At 39.8% G+C, this 20,699-nt stretch overlaps 1 protein-coding gene across 3 annotated transcripts; it reads right to left on the bottom strand.

Annotated features, from left to right (window-relative positions):
- Positions 1 to 4,590: 4,590 nt before the first annotated feature.
- On the bottom strand, positions 4,591 to 19,013 carry LOC149298199 (fragile X messenger ribonucleoprotein 1 homolog B). 3 transcript variants are annotated; one of them, XM_089487594.1, is made up of 15 exons: positions 18,963 to 19,013; positions 18,155 to 18,207; positions 16,940 to 17,033; positions 13,459 to 13,530; positions 12,643 to 12,791; positions 12,247 to 12,340; positions 10,936 to 11,052; positions 10,018 to 10,188; positions 9,857 to 9,935; positions 7,734 to 7,847; positions 6,559 to 6,713; positions 5,885 to 6,080; positions 5,453 to 5,629; positions 5,060 to 5,142; positions 4,591 to 4,749 (listed from the first exon to the last, which is right to left on the bottom strand). In XM_089487594.1, the coding sequence occupies exons 1-15, from the start codon at positions 19,011 to 19,013 to the stop codon at positions 4,591 to 4,593; spliced, it is 1,764 nt and encodes a 587-aa protein (XP_089343720.1). The 3 variants fall into 3 exon arrangements, with proteins under 3 accessions (XP_089343720.1, XP_089343722.1, XP_089343721.1); XM_089487596.1 differs by having other exon boundaries at positions 5,453 to 5,568; positions 5,881 to 6,080; positions 6,559 to 6,645; positions 7,738 to 7,847; XM_089487595.1 differs by having other exon boundaries at positions 6,559 to 6,645; positions 7,738 to 7,847.
- Between the last annotated feature and the right edge of the window lie 1,686 nt (positions 19,014 to 20,699).

The raw sequence follows: 20,699 nt of genomic DNA, 5'->3' as shown, positions 1-20,699 counted from the left end.
GCAGCCGGTGGACATTTGTGCGATGCGCGCAGACAACCTCCGCTGCTGCCGGCACTTCCTCTGGGGCTTCTATAACGGAGCGCCAGCATCACATGACCTTCCAGTGCTCATTCATAGACGCCCCAGAGGAAGTGTCGGCAGCAGCACCAGCAGAGGTTGTCTGCCCCATTAGACACCAAGGAATCTGAAGCGTGGGGGGACAAGTTTAGAGATGCACTGGTAAGTCGGGGGAGGGTGAGAGTGGCATATGGGGGGGTTAAAAGGAATATCAGGGAGGCAGAGTGGCATATAGGGGGTTAAAAGGAATATCAGGGAGGAAGAGTAGCATATAGGGGGTTAAAAGGAATATCTGTGGGTCAGAGTGGCATATAGAGGGGTTATAAGGCATATCTGGGGGCAGAGTGGTATATAAGGGGTATAAGGCATATCTGGGGTGCAGAGTGGCAAATAGGGGGTCAAGAGGCATATCTGGGAGGCAGACTAGTATGTAGCAGGTTCTCCAACTTCTTTGAAGGCTTTATGGACAGACGGATTAACTTTTGGGCCAGTCGGGAGCTATTAGGATCACCTGGCATCTGTCTCTTTTGATCTTTCGAAGAACCCTGGTGATGAGAAGAAGAGGGGGAAAGATGTAACCCAAATCGAAGTCCCAAGTTTGGGAAAAGGCATCCAGAGCTAACGGGCGGCCCATCAATGGCAGGGAATAAAACAGAGGCAGTTTCCTGTTGGCAGCCATCGCCATGAGGTTGATCTGTGGAGTACCCCAGTGTCTCGTGACCTGCAGAAATGTTGCAGTGTTCAAGCTCCATTCTTCTTGAAGAACAGATCTTCTACTGAGAAAATCTGCGGTAATGTTCTCCTTCCCATGAATGAACACGGCCAAAACGTGAAGAAGAGTGCCCAATTGAAAACTCCTTGTGCCACCTTGCTTGTTCAGGAAAGCCACCACCGTGCCATTGTGTGATAGAACTCTCACTGCTTTTCCCTGCAACCTGGATTTCCAAGAAAGGAGCGCCTTCCATACTGCCAGAAGTTCCAGCACATTGATATGAAGACAACGTTCCTGGTTTGACCAAAAATCTTGTATGAATTCTTCAACCCGAATGGCCACCCGAAGAAACTACTGCGACTCCTGCCTGATGAGAACATGAAGAAAATCTCCCTTGGAAAGAAGCTCTATGGTGGACTAGATAGACTCCATCCTGAACTTCCTGTAAGCCGCAAAACAGTTCAGAAGCTAGAGATCTATGAGGAGTCTTAAGTCTCCTGACAATTTGGGAACAACGAAGATGTGGGAGTAAACATCTGGCCTGGAGGCACAGGGATCAACACTTGATTTGTCACAAACTCTTGATCTAGGTCCCTAAGTACCATTCTCCTGAGGAGGCATAGAAATTATAAAGTGCTCTGGAGGAGAACTGACAAGCTCCAGACTATACCCTCTGGAAATGATTCCCAGGGTCCAGGCGTCTGAACAGAAAAGAGCCCATTGATGAAGAAGACTCTTCAGCCTGCCCCCTACCGCAATGTTTCTGGCGTCATGCTTTCTTAGAAGCCCCGTCCTCTTGTTTAAAGGAGGAAGGTCTGCCTCTACCATGGAAAGGCTGAAATCTGGAACCATAAGGCCTATCCAAAAATCCGGACTAGGGTCTGGAATGCTAAAATCTGGATGCCTTGAATGGGTTGGGACAAAAACATTGCAGAAAATACTTGCCACCAGTGGCTTTCTCCAACAGAACTTCTAACTCCTTTCCAGATGCTTTGTCTTGGATGTAGCCTTTTAAGGAGCTGGAGATCCTTCAGGGAGGTCTGCCTTATCTAGCAACATTCTGATAACAAAGGACAGTTAAAATATGAAAATAAAACAGAAGCAGAGAAAACAAATAGGGGGATGACTGAACCTACCTGGAATAGAGCAGGAAAGAACTGTGGGTATGCGGGGGGTTCTGAGGGTTTTATTCTTTCCTGCCCTATTCGGATAGGCGTAGCTGTCTCTTGTTTGATTGGGAGTGACAGGGGAAAATACAATTAATCAAAGTCATATGTGAAACCACCCCACGGACACATAACAAATCACTATTAATTCCACAAATGACCAAGAATACATGAGTTGCTTTGCATACACTGGAATTTCATCCTCAAATCATGATTCCACCACAGATAAGTCTTGAGTAACCAGGAAGGCATAAGAACTGGAACTCAATACATATTTGAATATATATTCCAATTCTTATCATTTCATTGACAATATCATGTATAATAAAATATGGCTGCAATCATAGAGGTTTATGCATCCTACACTCTAGGATGGGGCTAAATAATAATGTGCCGGGACATGACCTGCTTCCCACTGGTATTGCATATTTGACCTTTACATTTATAATGAACTTATTGCATAGGGTATTATATTTACTAAAAGACCACCCCTTATAAAACACTGGGCAAAATTTACAGTGTGTGTGTGTGGAAATTAACTGTTGAACCCAGTTACCACTCACGTAAGAAAGCCGAGTAGTACAATTTGTTGAGCGGTTCCTATAAAGGGTGGTCTCTTTCTAGCTTTAAGTCAGGTTTTCATTTTTATTAGAATTTTGGTCACTGGTAGCGTGAATCGCTGGCTCCGCGCTAACAGATCTGGGGAAACAGCAAGCAGGACAAGCACAGTTACTCTGTCACGGACGCCCCAGCTGGAAGGTCTCAGGAGGACAGCAGAGCCCCCTAATTTTCTCAGATACATCTCTGGTCTGAAGGGGATAATTTCTTCTATGCAAATATTCAATTGACATCACTTAGCAGAGGAAGATCAAACTTTATTGAAACTGCTTGCATACAAAATATATTGCACTATAACCAAACAAATATGTCAACATAAAATCCGTTTTGTTGCAGCTAATATGTACAGAGGATATTGCCCCAAGAGCGCCACAAGGTTAGTCCACCTTGCTAGTCAATTACAGTATTTTAAACCAAAACAGCTTACAGATGTGTGCAAGGAACCATTTTTTGTTTTGTTTTCCCAATAGCATCCATTCCCAACATAAATAAACTAGAAATCAACAATAGTGTTTGGCAATAATATGCGTAAGACATTTTAAGTATGAATTGTGCAGTTTGCTGCCGTTTTATTTTAATTCACTCACGAGTATGCAAGAGCAGAAAAGGGTCGAGGGAGAGAAAACCTGAAACAAAAACGGATTTCCACAACATACATCAAAAGCAAGGTTTTGCTGTACATTTTGTACATTAAAAAAAGGCTGATAGACACAGCAAAGCAGCTCTGAGCCTGGAAAAGAAAAAAAGTGGACAGAGAATCTGTCACAGCTTCCCCGCAGTCAACAGATTTAACATTTTCAGGAATGATCAAGCAAACAAAAGTTTGGAATGCCTTCTTCTATAAGCATCACGCGGAACTACCAGATTCCACGTTTAATGTACATGTGTTTCTGTATTCCTAGAACATTATTTTCATTGATAAGCAGCCCATCCTAGGTCTGAATGGTGTTAGCGCTTGTATGCATTTGCTTTTTCCCCAAAATGGCAGGACGAAAAAAAAAAAAATGGAAAAAAAAAATAAAAAAAAAAATAATCACAATTTATAAATTGAAATGAAAAAGTATAGAAAAATAGAACAGTTTAGGCGAAACAAAAATCTATTTTGTAAATGGGTACACAATAATCACAGACTAAACTAAAACTGAAATGTTTTTAATCTCTTGCAACAGGGGAAAGAAAAATCAAGATATCCTGTGTCCCCGTCGACTGCTTAATAATTTGTCAGTGCAAAACCACATTTCTACATTTTTTTGTAGCCAAGACTTATGTTTATGTAAGTAAAGTATTATGTAAAGCATGCAGTTTTTCTAAAAACTCCTAATGTTTGACAAGATTTGCTACATATATTTTACATTTAGTTGTTACAGTCCCTCTCCCTTGTTTTCTGCCTCCAAATTTCCCTACCTGCCAAGATATAAAAAAAGGCACAGATCATACAACACTTTGTGTTTTTTTTTGTGGTTTTTTTTTTGCCCAATGAAAATGAGAATTAATTACATTACACAAACCTAAGGTCCCACTTAGATACTTCCAATGAGTTAGACATGTGAAAGGACATAAGACGTAATGCACAATAGGAAGCGTAAGTCCAGCTGAATTACACGCATTCATTATTCAATCTTACGTTTTTCAAGATAGCAGTGTTTCTATTTTTATTAATTTTAATCAGCTGCATTAGAATGGTACAACTGAACACAAGTATACCAACACACAGCTTATTACGTTTTCATTTATTTTCTCTTTTAAACAAAGAATACTTTCTTTTTTTTTTTTTTTTTTAAATCAAGTGCAATATGTACTTGAAAGCCTCAGAAGGTTTGATGTTTAATGCAAATGTTTACAACGCCTGACATTTGAAAACTGTTAACAGCCAACACTAACAAAATAAGGCTAACAGGAACTCTGTCTCATATCCTGCATTAACTTGCCCCTTTGTCTTTGGCCTAACAGGTTTCTCTAATGCAAAATGATGCTTTTGTTAAATTTTATTTTGTTGAGACTGTCTATTACTGTGTCTATTACTACAAACATGTATGGTTACGGTACGCCATTAACCATTTGCTGGCCATCCACGCCTTCAGGTTTCTCCTTCTTTTGAACACGATCTTTGCCGGCGCGCAAGCGGTTGCCCTCGATGGAGGTGTTCTGCAAACTTTTAGTATGTACACTTCTCTCGTTATTGCAGTCAATACGAATCTTTAAAAAAAAAAAAATAAGAAAAAAAATAGATTATTCTTAAGGTGCTTTCTAATAGGATAATACAATAAGGCCTTCAAATTGAAGTCTCTCATTTCATAAACCCCCATCTACCTAATACATCTGTTGATTTATTAATGTTTTCAATGTTTTGTTAAAATAAAATAATGAAGAAAAAAGACATTTCTTACGATCATTGAAGTGTATTACAAAATCAAAATAAGTAATATCGTTAAATTTAGAGAACAAAAACTAAGTGAGATTTCTGAACTTATAAAAATATACCTGGAGAACTTATAAATATATATACCTGGAGAGAACCGTCTGATGTCCTTGCTTTAGACTCTCTTGAACTGCGTTGCCGGTTGTCAGCTCTTGATAAGTCATCATTTACTAGAAGAGAAGGAAAGTAAAGTATGGGAGAGGGAGGATTAACACACAAAAGTACAAATATGAAAATATATATTTAACCACTGCAAACTAAACTACGCTTTCAGAAACCAGAACCATACTCTAATTTGCCCGTGCACAATAAATTATATGTGCTATATACACACACACAAACGTATGTGTGCTTAATGCATTTGCTCTTTATTAACTGCACTTCTTTTAAGAGAGCTTTATGATCATATGACCATTATTATCATAAAAATCATACTATTCTCCTAGCAAAACACAAAAATAATAAAATAAAAAGACTTACACTTGAAGCCACCACGTCCCCTTGGCCCTTGTCCACGTGGACCACCCCGCCTACGTCCATCGCCTCTTCGGAGATAATTATCCCGATCGTCTTCAGCTGGGGCCAAAGACCAATCGCTCAATTCGTCTCTGTGGTCCGACTCATTCTCAGAGGCATTTGATGCTTCTGAATTTGTACCTGCCCAAGAATTTTAAACCACACATATTTACAGTCTTTTGATAAAGGGTTTTGAAATTTAACATGGCTATTTGCTATCATGGTAATAGATACAGTGGATGGGGAATCAGGAATTGTGGGGTCACAAATTTAACCCTTGTTACCTTGTTTAAGCATATGCTGTGTAGTACAGGCACTTAAATGTATCCATGTTAAAACTGAAAACCGGCCTAGCCACTTGCGAGGAAAAAAGTGACCCAGCACCGAGAGACATACCTGAGGCGTAGCCTGCACCCCGTCTGCTGCGCCCTCGGTTGTTGTAAGGTCGACTTCCTCGGCCGATACCACTACAATCTTCACTCATATATCCTTTCTCTTTATCTGAACGATTTGGTGGAGGCCTTGAGCTAGCTCCAATTTGACGGAGTTGTTCATCAATTTGTAACCTTTCCAGGCGTAACTGGTCCACTTCCTGGGTGAAAAAAAAAATGTCCACATTACCACGCCACATAGGCGGATAAACTAACTTGATAAAGACCTCATTGTGAGGTCGAAACGTTGTTGCTGTCGTCCTTCAATAAATCTGCCCGAGCTGGAACCCTTGAGTGCCTGGAGCCTTTCTTTATTTTGATCTACTGGGGAGTTGGCCCTTCCTGGCACAGCTAAGCACCTGAGTTATTTTGGTGTGTGTGCAAGCTCCTCATTCTGGTGCCACATAGGGGGAGGCTTCATATTCTTTTGTTCCTTATTATTAGTATTTTCTTGGTAAGTACTTTCTTCGTTATTCAATTATACTACAAATTGAACCTTGTGTAATGATGTAACAAACATGTTCCATGTATCATTTATTACATAAAAAACACACAATGGCTACCAACAGCAGGCTGTGCACTGTATCACAGTATTAACTCCAATGGTATTATCAGTTTACACATTGCAATTATATTTACCTTTAAATAGTTAAGGTGGTAGTCCAAAAGAACGGTTGCATTGGTAATGCTATCTTTTGTTCCCACAAACACAAAAGGAACCATTCCCTGTGAGAAAGAAGAAAGTCTAAGTCCAAAGGGATGCATATTAACACACAGCAACAATATCGTAATGCCTTCTTCAATTATTTACAATGTAACATCAGCAATGATATATATATATATATATATATATATATATATATATATATATATATATATATATATATATGTATTGTGACAGAAAGCATGGGATAATAATGGAGTGTATATATCTCCTTATGTTTTGCAGGGTGGCTACCCTCAGTAGTTTTTACCAGCCCCAGGGAGATGTTTGGAATTGTGTTTCCATGATAAATAGTATATTTTTGGGTCCCTGGGGGGGGAGCACTTGGAGAGTAGGGTGGGCCAGTGCTCCACTCCACAGTTTACGAGGAGCAGAGGAACAAGCAGGTGGGAATCCAGTCCGGAGATTCCAGCAAACTCACCTGTTTTCACTAATTAAAGGGAGAGGCAGATAAATAGCCTCCTGACCTGAGCAGAGGGAGATCATTTGGCTCCCTGAGAGAGAGGGAGAGAGAGCTGCTATATTATTGATTGCTGCTATTACATGTAGCCTGGTTTTGCTGGTAAGAGATAAGCCATACAAACGCAGTTCGGTTAGAGAACTTTGTTTAGTTAGCGCTCATAAGAGCAAGGATTTTTTATTTTTTTATTATTTGTTTTGATCTGTTGTTTCGGTCTTAAAAATAAAAACAGGCCCCAGCCTTTTATTTAACCCTTCTTGTGTCTGAGTTGTCTCCGCAACCTGGAAGACTGTGTGTGAGCAAAGATTCCTGGGCTGAATACCAAGTTAAGGGGTATTTTGTCACAAAATATATATATATATATATATATATATATATACACACACACACACACACACTTATTTTTAAATGGCCTGAAAAGATATAATGTCTTTTGGTCTGGGAATGTAGGCACATACGTATAAAAGGTAGGCACATAAGGTAGTGTCCTAGTGCATTCATATGACCGCACTCAATTACCATATTGGAAAGTGGGGATTGTAAGAATTTGTATTAAGGTGTAAATAAGCAGCACTGTCAACATAAAAAAATAATGTAATTCGCCAAAAAATGATAAAGGAAAAGTCATACAAACCTCCTCTTGGGAAATATTCTTATCATTTTCTGCTTCAATCCTCACTCGAACAACACCGGACTTATCCACAATTTCCTGAATTAGTTTCCCATTTTTTCCAATCACTTTACCTGTAAGAAGAGACCAGGAACAATAAAAATAGAGAAACATTTTCCTGGTGCAGACTTATGAAAATAGCAAAAAACATGCTGGGCAGAATAAGCATACTCAGGGACGCACCATGTTCTGCATTTTGCTTTCTATTTGGATTGCTAAGTAATGTTGGGGGTTGGACATGGTAGGATATTCCCTTTAAAATGGTCCAGTTACAAAAATAATCTTTCTAAAGAATCCTATCTTGGTTGAAATTTAACCCCTTAACCCCTTCAATCCCAGGGGTTTTTGGTACCTCAAAGCCCAGAGCAATTTTGCCATTTTTGGGGTATGTCGGTTTAGCGATGATTTTTTTTCCTGTGAATAGTGTACCCATGTAAACTATATATTGTTTTTTCAAGGAGAGATAGAGCTTTCGTTTGATACCATAGTTGGATGATTAGCTGAAAATTTAGAATGAGAAATTTAGTAAAAACTAGCGAAGATTAGAAAAATAAACTATTTTTTTTTTTACAGTTTCCCTATGAATCCTCAAAAAATTAGGTAAAGTGATGGAAAATCAGGTGTCCCGATTTCAGAAATACCTAATTTATATAGATTTTCCAGACTTTCCCAGCACCAGGGAGCATACTATTAGGTGTATAATTTTGTATAATTTTTATGCCTATGGCTTAACGGGTTTGGGGGTTGTGAACGGGGCAGGAGGGTTATACTGGCTAGATGTTATGCTAGGGCAATGGGATGTAAGGTTTTTTTAAGAATTTTTTTAGTATCTTTTTTTTTTTTTAATTTTATTTTAATTTTTTTACATTTTTTTGTATTTTTTATATATTTTTTTTTTAACACAGTAATGGTTAGAGGTCCTCCTAGGGACCTCCTGAACATGCCAGTGATGTCACAGTGACATCACAGCTCACATTATAATTTTTTTTAGTATTATTTATATTTTAATGATTTTTTAAATATTTTTTAAATTGTTTTTTTTTCTGGTTTTCTCTTTCAGGACGGGAGGGGGAGTGAGCGAGATGGTTTCTCACTCCCCTCCACGCGATCCCCCTGCACTGATCACACTGTGATCTCTATGCAGGTCCCCTGCGGGGATATCCTGTCCTCCGATGAGGGAGGGAATGCCTGATAGCGCGTTTGAAACTGCAGTTTACAGTGTAACAAGGTACCGGCTTTCATGCCGGAAGCTGTTACAGGCGATCGGACAGCAGAAAGCCGGCTTCTGCTGCCAGGGGGGAGTCCAGGCTGTCAAACGACAGCCTGGTCTCCCGTGCAGCGGCAGGGATGTGTCCCTGACGCTGCACGAAGGGCTGGACGTACCGGGACGTCCATAGGGGTTTCTTAGTGGGCGTTTTTTGGACGTCCCGGTACGTCTATAGGGGATTGAAGGGGTTAATGACAAAGCACGTACATGTACGGGCTCAAAATGCATTGTTTTCAATGGGTTTAGGAACCGCCCATTGTCGGTTAAACCTGTATCAGTGCCATAAAAAAGAAACATATAATATAAAATACAACTAGTATGAAAGAATTATTAATGAAATAATTCTAAACGCCTGCTGACTCAATTGCATCTAAAGCCGTCAACGATAAAAATCTCCTGCACTACTGCTGTGGGGGCCATATAAAAAAATATTTTAATATTCTAGACAACGTCAGAGTCGTAATGCAGTAAGTACCCCCGTATACCAGCGGCTTTACCATGAAACAGTTGAACAGGGTCACAGAATCACAAAACAAATGAATTTATACATGTGAACACTTGGATGATAGACATTAAACCAACATCAGCAGTATGTCGGTCAGCGATGGAAGCTGTTATCCCTTAAGATGGTAAGTTTAATGTCCCTGAAAGTCTATAAAAGAATGATGAAACAATGTATATTAAAGTAGTCCCTCAGTAAATGAGTAACCGGTCAGCTGCATTCTGTACAGTTATCTGCATCGGAAACATCATATTAAAACACTTTAAATGAAGATTACAATTTTTTGATCTTGTTTGCAAAATTAAATTACATACCTACTAAATTTCGAGGGACTTGTATGACATCTTCAGCAAATTCAAGGTAAGTTCTAGCTTTCTTTACAGCATCTTGGTCCTACAAATCAGAATGCAACGCTTAGCGCATTATGTACAGACAGACGTGCTGCATATATTACCGCAAACGTTAAAAGTCTTACCTCTCCATAAATATGAAATGTGCACGTGTCTTCATCCAGATCAATGGCAGTGACACCAGGAACTTTCCTAGCCTGCTGAATATTAGCTCCATGTGTACCAATCGCAAGACCCATCAGATCTTCTCGAACAACAAACTGCTCGTGAAACCGGGAGGCTAACTGCCTGGAACTCTAAAGAAAAATAATAATCAGGTAGTAGTAACACGAATAAGCCATAATACTGGCACACGCCGTCATAACCAATAAGGATGACGTCCCTTTGTAGGTTACTTTGAAAACTAGAAATAGAAATACCGGTTACTATATTATAGTTTCAAATCCAGGTACAGTAAACTGTATAAAAGAATAACAACCCCTTTGGACAGGGGTTGTTATGCCTTATGTTGAAAACTATTTATGTTCCGGGCCTCTTAAAAGACAACGGACATATCCCCCTTCTTTAATCAGGCTCATATGAATCCATTAAAAAGGACTGTATTATTCCACTTTCACATGTGATTTTTATTTATGTCTGAGAATACAAATCCTAATTTAATTCATCTTTGAAAGGTTATCTTGTTATAATAGTGTAACCTTCAGGTTAAGACGCATTTTTCCCCTTTTCAGTTCTAAAATTCAATAAAATCATAAAAAAACAACATATAATGCAACTATTAATTGACTGTGATGTCCACCATGAAGATAATATTAGACCCAGTCTGCTCCAAAAAGTAATTAAACAAAATAAATAATAATAATACATGTGAATGAATCAGGGACTATCTAGAGCAACATAGCACCCCTTTACATGTTTACCATATGTCTATTGTGCAAGACATTTTTTTATTACAGGAGACATATATACATGCTGTCGTTTCACTTGCAGTAAAATCTTATAAAGATAACAATAAATGTAGTAACAAAGTTAGAGTAACATACTTCAAGCTGTTTGCTGGCTTCTTCATTTCTCAACATCAGGGAGAGTTTGGTGCGAAGACTTCGGAAATGCATATCGCTCAACATGTTTGCCCTTTTTATGGTCACTTCATTGACAGACTGCGCAACAAAGGAGAAACCTTTCGATCATAACATCAGAACATAGAATAAAGAAGACTACTGTAATGTTGCAGCTATAAAACGCTACACTCAACCTTGCGGGAAAGACTGAAGTACTTGTGTATAATACAAACACATCAAATTAGGTCACTGGCTGATGATAAACAAACAGTGACCTAAAAAATAAAATCGAATAGTGTAAAAAAAAAAAAAAAAAAAGTAACCACTACCGGATTAACTAAGTGACATTGTGTCAATTAATCCGATCAATAATCAGTGACATAAAATGTCACTAATCCGTGATCAGATCAGTAATACGTTACATAATAAAAAAGGAATAAGATTGAAATATTTGGTTCTTTTTTTTACTTTATAACCTGGATGAGCCCAAATAGTAAAAGTAAACGGTAAGAGACTCGAGGACGTAGTCAAGATGATCTTAATTACTTTAAATCGGGCTCATGCAACAATATTACTGTCAAACAAGGTCTATTTCTGGAGGATATTCACCATATATTTCCTTATTTCAACCAAATGTTAACGGTATTTGTAAGTATACATATCACGTAGAATATCTAAAGCTGGTTTTAATACTCTATTTCTTACATGAAACGTGTGCCCTTAGTAAACTACATAGGGAGAAAGTAGAGATATAAACACAGCAGAAAGAGTCAAATGGATTTATTTGCTAAACATAGGAGTTTTGGGTGAAAATGCTAAACTTCCGAAACCTTGTAAAGGACTCTCTAGGCAAAAACAAATACAGATTTAAGGGTGAATTAGTCTTCTAAACACACACCGTGGAGCACAGTTCTAGAAGAAGCACAATATTAGGTATAGAACCCTTTTCTAGTCTTTTATAAATATATTGCCATAAAAAATTAGTAAGACGGTCTATTTTTTATGGCAATATATTTAGAAAAGACTAGAAAAGGGTTCTATACCTAATATTGTGCGCCACGGTGCATGTTAACAAAATGTGTTTGTTTTATTATTTTGTAAGACGGTCTATTTTTTATGGCAATATAATTAGTCTTCTAGAATCACAGGACTCAAAATGTAATTTTTAATTGTAATGCATATTGAAGTCCGTTTTGAATGATCTCAAAAACCCTTTACTGAATGAAATCTGGTGGCCCTTCCAAAGGCAGTTAAAATGATGAACTAAACACCTAGGTTTTTTTTTTTTCTTACCAGAATGACCAGCTGGCAGCTTTCTGAATCGTATGTGACCGAAAACGCTCCCACTGCCTTTTTGAAATCTTTGTGGGCAGATTCCTTTGCACACCTAAAACAAACATCCCAAATTAATGATATCGCTAGACAATACACTAGTCAATAAACTGTGAAGATGCTCAATAATGCAACAAACAAAAAAAGTGTCCTGTTTTATAACAGCCTTCCACAGCATAGATTACGATAGGGTTTGCAGGAAAGGCTATGGGATCTCATATGATGGATGTGACAGCATCTACTAACGCAATTCATCATATAAACAAACATGGAGTGCCGGAGGTACTGATGGAAAAAAGTTGATGTTTTGAAGTCAACGTGAATAGATTTACAGCCAGTTTTAGCAAATACACATACATTTGACGCAAATCTTCGGGCACTTCTAACTTGATCTTATGGAAAGAGTTTTTTGTTGCAGGCTTGTTGGGATTCACAGACCGCAGCCGTTCTATGGTGACAATTTCATTATATGTTGCATCGCAGGCAGCATATTCTATAACGTAAAACTAAGAAAAAGAAAAGTAAATAAGAAAAAGAAAAAAAAAAAACTTAATTAAAGCGCCATTTTACTTAGGAATAAACACTTGTAAGTACATCTACATTTTATGTAGTACTGAAATGCTATACTGTATGGCCATAACTGGGGAGCGTTTGGGCAGAATAATAACACCAACAGATTAAAGGGGAATTAGCACGTTTTTATTATTATTACTTGTATAAAAAAAACAAAAAAAACAAAAAAAAAAAAACTAGAAGAGTTTAAAAAAAAAAACTGCACATTTTCTTGAATGTTTTCAGGCAGTTGCATATAAGCTAATTTCTACATGTTCTAGAAGTGTTACTGTAATACAATCTAAGAGAAAAACACCCAGACTTCTTATCTTCCTGCATGTGGCAAATAGGATGGCTCAGTCTTAATCACCCAGCCAGACTAACAAAAACACCATAAAGAATTAGTTCCATGTAGTGTTTTTTGTTTGTAAAAAATTGTTTATCAACAACGTCATCATCCAAGTTTGCAGAAAAGGGAATTTTAGATAAAACCCAGTTTTTATTGCTGCTAAATTTTGATTACTGTATACAGCACTGAATTTTATTCTCAATGAGAAAATATTTTTCCATTTGACTGAAACATGTATAGTTACAAGGGAAAACAAGAAGATATATTCCTACCTCACCCTTTATCATTCTAACTTTAGCAAGCCACCAGCAGCATGGCTCTTTCTCATTTGCCCTGGAATACACCTGCAAAACATATGGGGGGGGAGGGGGGACAATGGATTTCAAGATTTTGTGTAGAACTCTTCCTATAAATAAACATCAATGTGCGTGAAAAAAACACCACCTAATAAAGCTGCACATACAAAAAAAAATGGAGTATGAACAAAACTCAAACACAAGACATAATGAAATGCATGCGCGTTTCAGTGTCGACCAAACCTCAAATTACTCTTCAAAGTATTCCCGACTTGATATTTGCTGGATCTAAACCTGATAATACTGAAGCAGTCACTGAAGTCTGCTGCCAACATTCAGTCCAGGAACTGAACTTAGCAGGAGCCCTTTGGCAGTTTGGGCCCTGCAGGTTGCCATAGTTTTTGGTGCTGCAGAGTTCAGAGGAGCATGGTAGGAAACTTCCGGACGCGGGGTTTGCTGCCAAATGCAACTGAAAGCCAGATCGCAGAATGCAGCATGTACAGCCAATTTACTCCTAACACAGACTGCTGAGAACGGAGCTTTATGCTTGTTTAGTTTATCATAATCGTACATATGCATGTCCAAAAAATGGTCAATGGTCAACAGCAGTGAGCTTAGGAAGCAGAGGAACTGTTGGGAGTAGGCACTGAAACAGGATCCAGTAAGGCTGGAAGAGAAGACTTCCAAGAAAGTGATCTTCTGTTAAATAAAAATACATTTTTTTATGGAGATTGCTGTCACGTTTTATATTTCTAAAGGATAGGATTGTTAACTATCTGGAGTGATGGGAGGCAGGAGGTTGTAGTAGTGGAGGGGTATATTAAGAGGAAGGACTTGCCACTAGTGGGGTACCTCAGGGATCAGTATTGGGACCTGTGCTTTTTAATATTTTTATTAGTGATATTACAGAAGGTCATAATGGTGTTATGTCTTTTTGGAGATGATACAAAGATCTGCAACCGGGTAGACCTTCCGGGTGGAAAATCGAAATGCGAATGATTTAAGTAAGTTAAAAGAATGGTCGAGGGTGTGGCAGCTGCAGTTTGAAGGTGAAGGTAAAATAATGCATTTGGGATGTAAAATTCCCAAGGCATTGCGGGGACTATTCTGTCAGTGACAACAGACGAGAGGGACTCTTCTGATGATGCAGGGTTGTATAGCGAGAGGCATTAGTAGCAGGAAGAGGGAGGTGGTTCTGCCACTTAACAGACCTCTGGTCAGTCCTCACCTAGAGTATTGTGTACAGGTCTGGAGATCATAAGAAGAATGATATTGATAAATTGGAGAGCATTCTGGAGGGCTGCAAAAGCGGTAAGTGGAATATAAGATAAAAAGTATCAGGAAGGACTAAGGGAATGCAACATGTATAGCTTGGTGGAAAGGAGAGTAAAAGGAGATGTGGGAGAAACATAACAAGAGGTCATACTCCATAACTAGAAGGTCAGAGGTTTAGATGTCATGTAAGGAAGTTCTACTTTTATGAGAGGGTGTTGGATAAATGGAACAGTCTTCCAGCAGGAGCAGTAAGGGAATTTAAACATGCAAGGGATAGGGGGAAAAAAAGCCATTGAGACTCTGGGAAAGGACCAAGGCTAATTGAGGTGTGAATCCTTATATCAGGAAAAATGGGCAGACTAGATTGGTTCTTACCTGCTGTTAAATTCTATGTTTCTAGGTTAAAAATGCTGTCATGCATAGTATACCGACTTTGCATTTAGCTATAATATATTGTATACAAATTACTACATGTAATCAAAAGTATACTATATGATAAAAATTACTGAGTTTAGGTGTTTCAGCCACATCCATTGCTAACAGGAACATAATGTCAAGCAGGTAGCCAGCTGCTTCCATAAATATTCGCACTAGAATGAGCCATACTGAATAGTTTTGGCACGGTCATAGGATGCCACCTTTTTTCCTGCTAGATCAGCCCTGATCCACTGTAAGTGTTATTGTGAAACGGAACCGTCTAGAACAAGGGTGTCCAACCTGCAGCCCTCTAGCTGCTGCAGGACTAGATCTCCCATACTTAGTCAGCCCATTAGCTGAAAGAGCATTATGGGAGATGTAGTCCTGCAGCAGCTGGAGGGGCGCAGGTTGGACACCCCTGGTCTAGAAGCAACAACTGCTCAGCCATGAAGCGGCAAACCACACATACTCAGTGGGGCAAAAGACTAAACAACTCACTACAGAGGACTGCGTGTGAGCAGCTTCATGAAATGGGTTTCTATAGCCGAGCAGCTGCACACAAAATCACTATGCGCAATGCCAAGTGTGAGCTAGGGTGGTGTAAAACACACCTCTGCTAAACTCTGGAGCAGAGAAAACATATTCTCTGGAGATGAATCACCCTTCACTATCTGGAAGACTGATGGACGAATCTGGGTTTTGCAGATGCCAGCAGAACACCACCTACCAGAATGCATACTGCCTGCTGTAAAGTTTGGTGGAGGAGTGATAATGGTCTGGGCCTGTTCCAGCATTACTGTGCCCCTGTGCATGAAGCAAGGTCTATAAAGATGTGATTTGATGAGTTTGGTTCAGAGGAGCTTGAGTGGCCCGCACAGAACCCCACTGAACACCTTTGGGACGAATTGGATTAGAAGGCCTGGCTTACAATGAACGTTCCAACATCAGTTCCTAAACTCACAAATTCTCTTTTGGCTGCTGACTGGGTACAAATTCTTACATAAACACTCCAAAATCTTGTGGAAAGCTCTCCCAGAAGAGCGGAGACCATTATAGTCCCAAAGGGCCGGGGCAGTTGCATATTAATTGCCCAGGGGTTATGGAATGGGATGTCCAACATGCTCATATAGGTGTGATGGTCAGTTCTCCACATACAGATTCCTGTGTTTCATGTTCTTTTCACACTTTGCCTGCTAAAAGCCAAGTGTTACTGATTTATCACAAAAGGAGAATGATGTCCTCATAGGGTCACTGGCATGCCAGTCATTAATTTAGGTCCCCCACATCCTAAGCCTCTTCCTCACTACTTGTTCAAATGCTACATGGTTTAATATACACATATCCTGGTGTACACAAAAGCCCAAAAATATGAAATATTTAGAAACATCAATAACGGCAACATTACCCAGTTTTAGTTCAACCAAACTTTGGCACTGCCCTGTTCCCTTATCAAATGTGCATGTTTTTGAGTCAGACGGAAACACAATACACATCAAACACATTATGGTTCTGTAATATACATCACATTTAATCTGCGGAAAGCATTATATATATATATATATATATTTTTTTTTTTTTATTAAACTGGCATTCCTCACAACCTACCATGAAATCATCTTCGCCTTTCACCCTCAAAAACTAAAAAGAATAAATGAAAAAAAAGAAGAGTTTATTATCTATATTTGTACTAAATACTCAGACATTACAGGAATGGAAGATCAAGAAAGGTTCCATATACAATATAAACAATGGATGGATTACTTACCTCTACCTCATCACTCTCATTGATGTCCTTGCTAGAACTTGCAGGTGGAGGAAACCTTACATCATGGAATGGGATCTGCCTCTCTGGCTGCCAGCTGCAAACACATGGTTTTCAACTATAGTTCATTACAATATCAAGTTTGCTAATAGACACAAGCTCGCTGAGCATCCTCAAGAAGGTTTAATTGGTACCTAAAAGCATACACACACACATAACACAACCTCTCTTTAGGATTGTAGGCTTCTTTGAGCAGAGCCCTCCTTAACGTTTGTTCCTAGAAGTCAAAATCGCCACGCGAGGCACATTACTTGTTATGTCCCATGTACTAATTTTACCGGTGCCATATAAATCAATAACAATAGTTCAAACAAGTTGACAAATCACTGTAAAAAACACCTACTGCAAATTAAGGTTTGTTTTTTTTATTGCAGAGGAGTGTTTTTAATAGAAAATTCACAGAATTTTAATGTAAGAAAAAGAAAAAGGAAATCTGTGCCTTCCATAAAAAAAAAATACTCTGCAGAGCCTATGCTGGCTCCAATGCTTGCGCATGCGTAGATACCCAGCTGTGCTTCTTGACAGGTATAAGGGGACGGCTGCCATGAAAGTGAATGACCAGCAAGACTTAAATATTTATTTTGGGGGCTTCTACTCCATTCAGATACCTGTACGTCCCTGATCTAGAACAGTCTAGATTAAACAACCCATACTGATGTGCAGAACTTGTCTGGTAACTGCTTACATCACAATGAATGTGGCCACTGAGGATGGAGGACTTGTGCACAAGTTTGCCCACTCCTAATAATCCCACTTGCCACAAGTTCAAGAACACGGTATATAGTTGGCCAGTAGTTGTTTGCAGAAACTACAGTCTAAAATTTAAACCTCTGATCCCTTATATACACATTATACAAAGAAACAAAGGCAACTAAACCACCACGCTGTTATGACATCATCACGTATATTTAAAACATTGTTGTTTTGTTGATGAAAAGTGAATCATGAATAATGTTGTTTTTGCACATTTTAGTAAATAAAAATTGTATCAAAATGTTACAAAATATTTTTCTTTTAACGAATTACATATTATTTTAGGAGCTATTCTTCAGGATGACTGAGAGCGAAGATCGTTAAAAGCAAAAACGAGAAAGAACAGATGTAATAAAAATGACCCGAGTACATCTGGCTTCAATTTCAATGAAACCAGGTACTTACTTATTTTCAAAAGCAACAGTTATGGAGTCTTCGTGGACATCTTTTACAAATGCCTAGAAAAAGAAGAACAACAACCTATTAGCAATATTCCTAAACTGGAGCATTTTAATAGAGGGGGGGGGGTCTGATTCACAAGGTTACAAATCAAAAAGAAAATGTAACAAAAAAAATATAAAAATATTTGTATTAAGAGAATATTTAATGTTAGTCGGTCTGATTGGTACTTCAGTCTTCTAGGTTATTGAGAAAAGGAAAACTCTGCTTCTTTAACCAAATACTGTCTGGACCGACAGTACTTGTGAAATACTTGTGCTTGATATTCTAGCAGGACAGGGATTGGATTGTTATAAATAATGGATATTTTAGTAATCTAATCCTTATATTTGTAGAAAACACCTACAGAGGGCATGGCGGGAGGGGGTGTCCTGCACAGTAAGGAGAGGAGGGTTAAGTGTAAGGTGATGTTAGAGAGAAGGTCCATGAGTGGATGTGACACAAGCTGCAGTGTCTGCTTTAGGATTAGGCTCACAGCCTTCAAAGGTTTGGGGGCATTTCTGGGAGACATCGCTCTGGCTGCCCACGATCTACACGCCAGGCTGGGGATGCTGCAGCAGCAGGTGATGCTCAGCGTAGACAGGGGAGGACTGGGCTATGAATGGAGGGAGGGGAACTTTGCAAGTCATTATCCGCAGACACAGGCCCACTCGTATATTCATTAGTCTTAGGCCTGGAGCTCGGGATTAGCCTGATGGAAGATAAAATGCCGGTTAGGTGCAGATCTTCCGCCGTACGTGCAGGCAGGCCTCACCTTGTAAAAGGCTCCGTTGGAGCCCCGCACCTCCACTACTAGCTCCTCCATGATGCTTGGCGCGATGTATTGGTGACAGACGGCGGATAAGGCGGTCCCCCCAGGCCTCTGTCTCCCTTGTCAGTTGTTAGAGCCCAGCATGAGCACCATCGGCCGACCCCTCGCCACAACCGCCTCCTCCTCCCGGGAAATGAAACCGAAACGGGCCCCCTTCAGGCAAAGGATTTCCCTCACCCGCCTCGAATGTAAACATTAAAACACGATCACGTGACGGAGGCCGCGGCTGCGATCACGCCCATTCACAAACACCAGGACGCAACCTAACCTGGCGGATTTTACGTCAGTTCTGACGTCACCGCCGACTGACAGCGTAGATATCGAATGGGTGGACAGACGAGCCGAAGGATGGCCAATCATAGGCACTGCTTCTCCCTCCCTTATTTATTTTAATACTTGAGCCGTTAGCGCTGACGTAAGAACTGGGCGGGTAGGCGAGGGGGTCTGGCGGGGTTGCCATGGAGTCGTCAGAGCAGACGGATGGGTGTGCTGCTGAAGAGCGCGACTGGCGGCGCGTGGGACGAGGCGGTGGTGTAGCGCATATAATGCATATATCTCAACTTTCCCTTTTTAATCAGGAGCAATCCTGCTTTGGAACCTCTATATCTGTTCCACTTTATATCACTTATGTCCCTTATTTCCAGGAGTTCGGAATGTCTCTATAACGCTCATACAAACAATACAAAATACCGGGGAAGTCTCAGGGTTTTTACCCCAAAGTCCCCAGGGTGAGGGGGCAGATTGTCAGCATCACACATTATGGTGCTGACACCTTATTCTACAATGCTGGGATCATATCCAGGACTCCCAATTGGTGCTTTTGCTACGAATGTTATGATTGATGTCCCTGGTTGCAGGGCCGGTTTGTTTTGTTTTTTACTTTATATAACATGGAGGATGTTAAAGTTAAAACAACAAAAAAACAATGTTTTAATTTAAGTCCCGGGCAGGGGGGCCGAACGGTCGCTCATGAAGTTTTAAGCAACTGCACGGCTCCCCTCACTCTCTGTGAATCTGTCATGCTGAGCACCGAAATATGATGTCATATTCCGGCGCTCAGCTGTGAAGCCTGTAGAGCGGGAAGACAGACGCCTCGCACTCCCACCGCAGGACTCAACAAGGTAAGTAAGGATAATGAGAAAGAGGGGGGATGGGAAGGCAGTGATATGGGGCGGGGGGAGAAGTGAGAAGGGGCAGAAGTGGTAGATAGTGATAAAGGGGGAGAGGGGATAGATAGTGAGAAAGGGGAGTTTTGTTAGAAGATTTTTTTTTTCTTTATTTGGGATGGGGGGCCCCAGAACCCCTAAGGCCGGCTCTGCCTGGTTGAATACAGGTGACTAACTTTAGTATATTATGAAATAATAATAAATATGTTAAGGTTTCCATGAGAACTACTGTTGGAGACATTTGGCAAGTTCCTACATTGAATCTTCACTATGGGCAATTAAAGGGTTAATTTTTGAAAGAGTCACTTAGAAGGTTGTCAGGTATGGTTGTAAGTTACACAGTGAAGACATGGTATACCTTGCTCAATTGTGTAAACAACTGTCAACGGGTCAGTCATAAGAAATGACTGTAAAGTTTCGTATCTTTGAATGTGTCACCTGCCTCACAACGCTCAGGGGACGGTCACACGGAGCATGTGCCTGTTGGCAAGATCCTTTGATCTTTCCTGACATA

The sequence above is a fragment of the Sceloporus occidentalis genome, unplaced genomic scaffold, assembly GCF_023333645.1.
Source record: "Sceloporus occidentalis isolate IW3139 unplaced genomic scaffold, rSceOcc1.0.p SCAF_34, whole genome shotgun sequence".
Taxonomy (NCBI): domain Eukaryota; kingdom Metazoa; phylum Chordata; class Lepidosauria; order Squamata; family Phrynosomatidae; genus Sceloporus; species Sceloporus occidentalis.
Note: the sequence above shows the minus strand (reverse complement) of the source record. Positions and strands in the feature narration are given on the sequence as shown.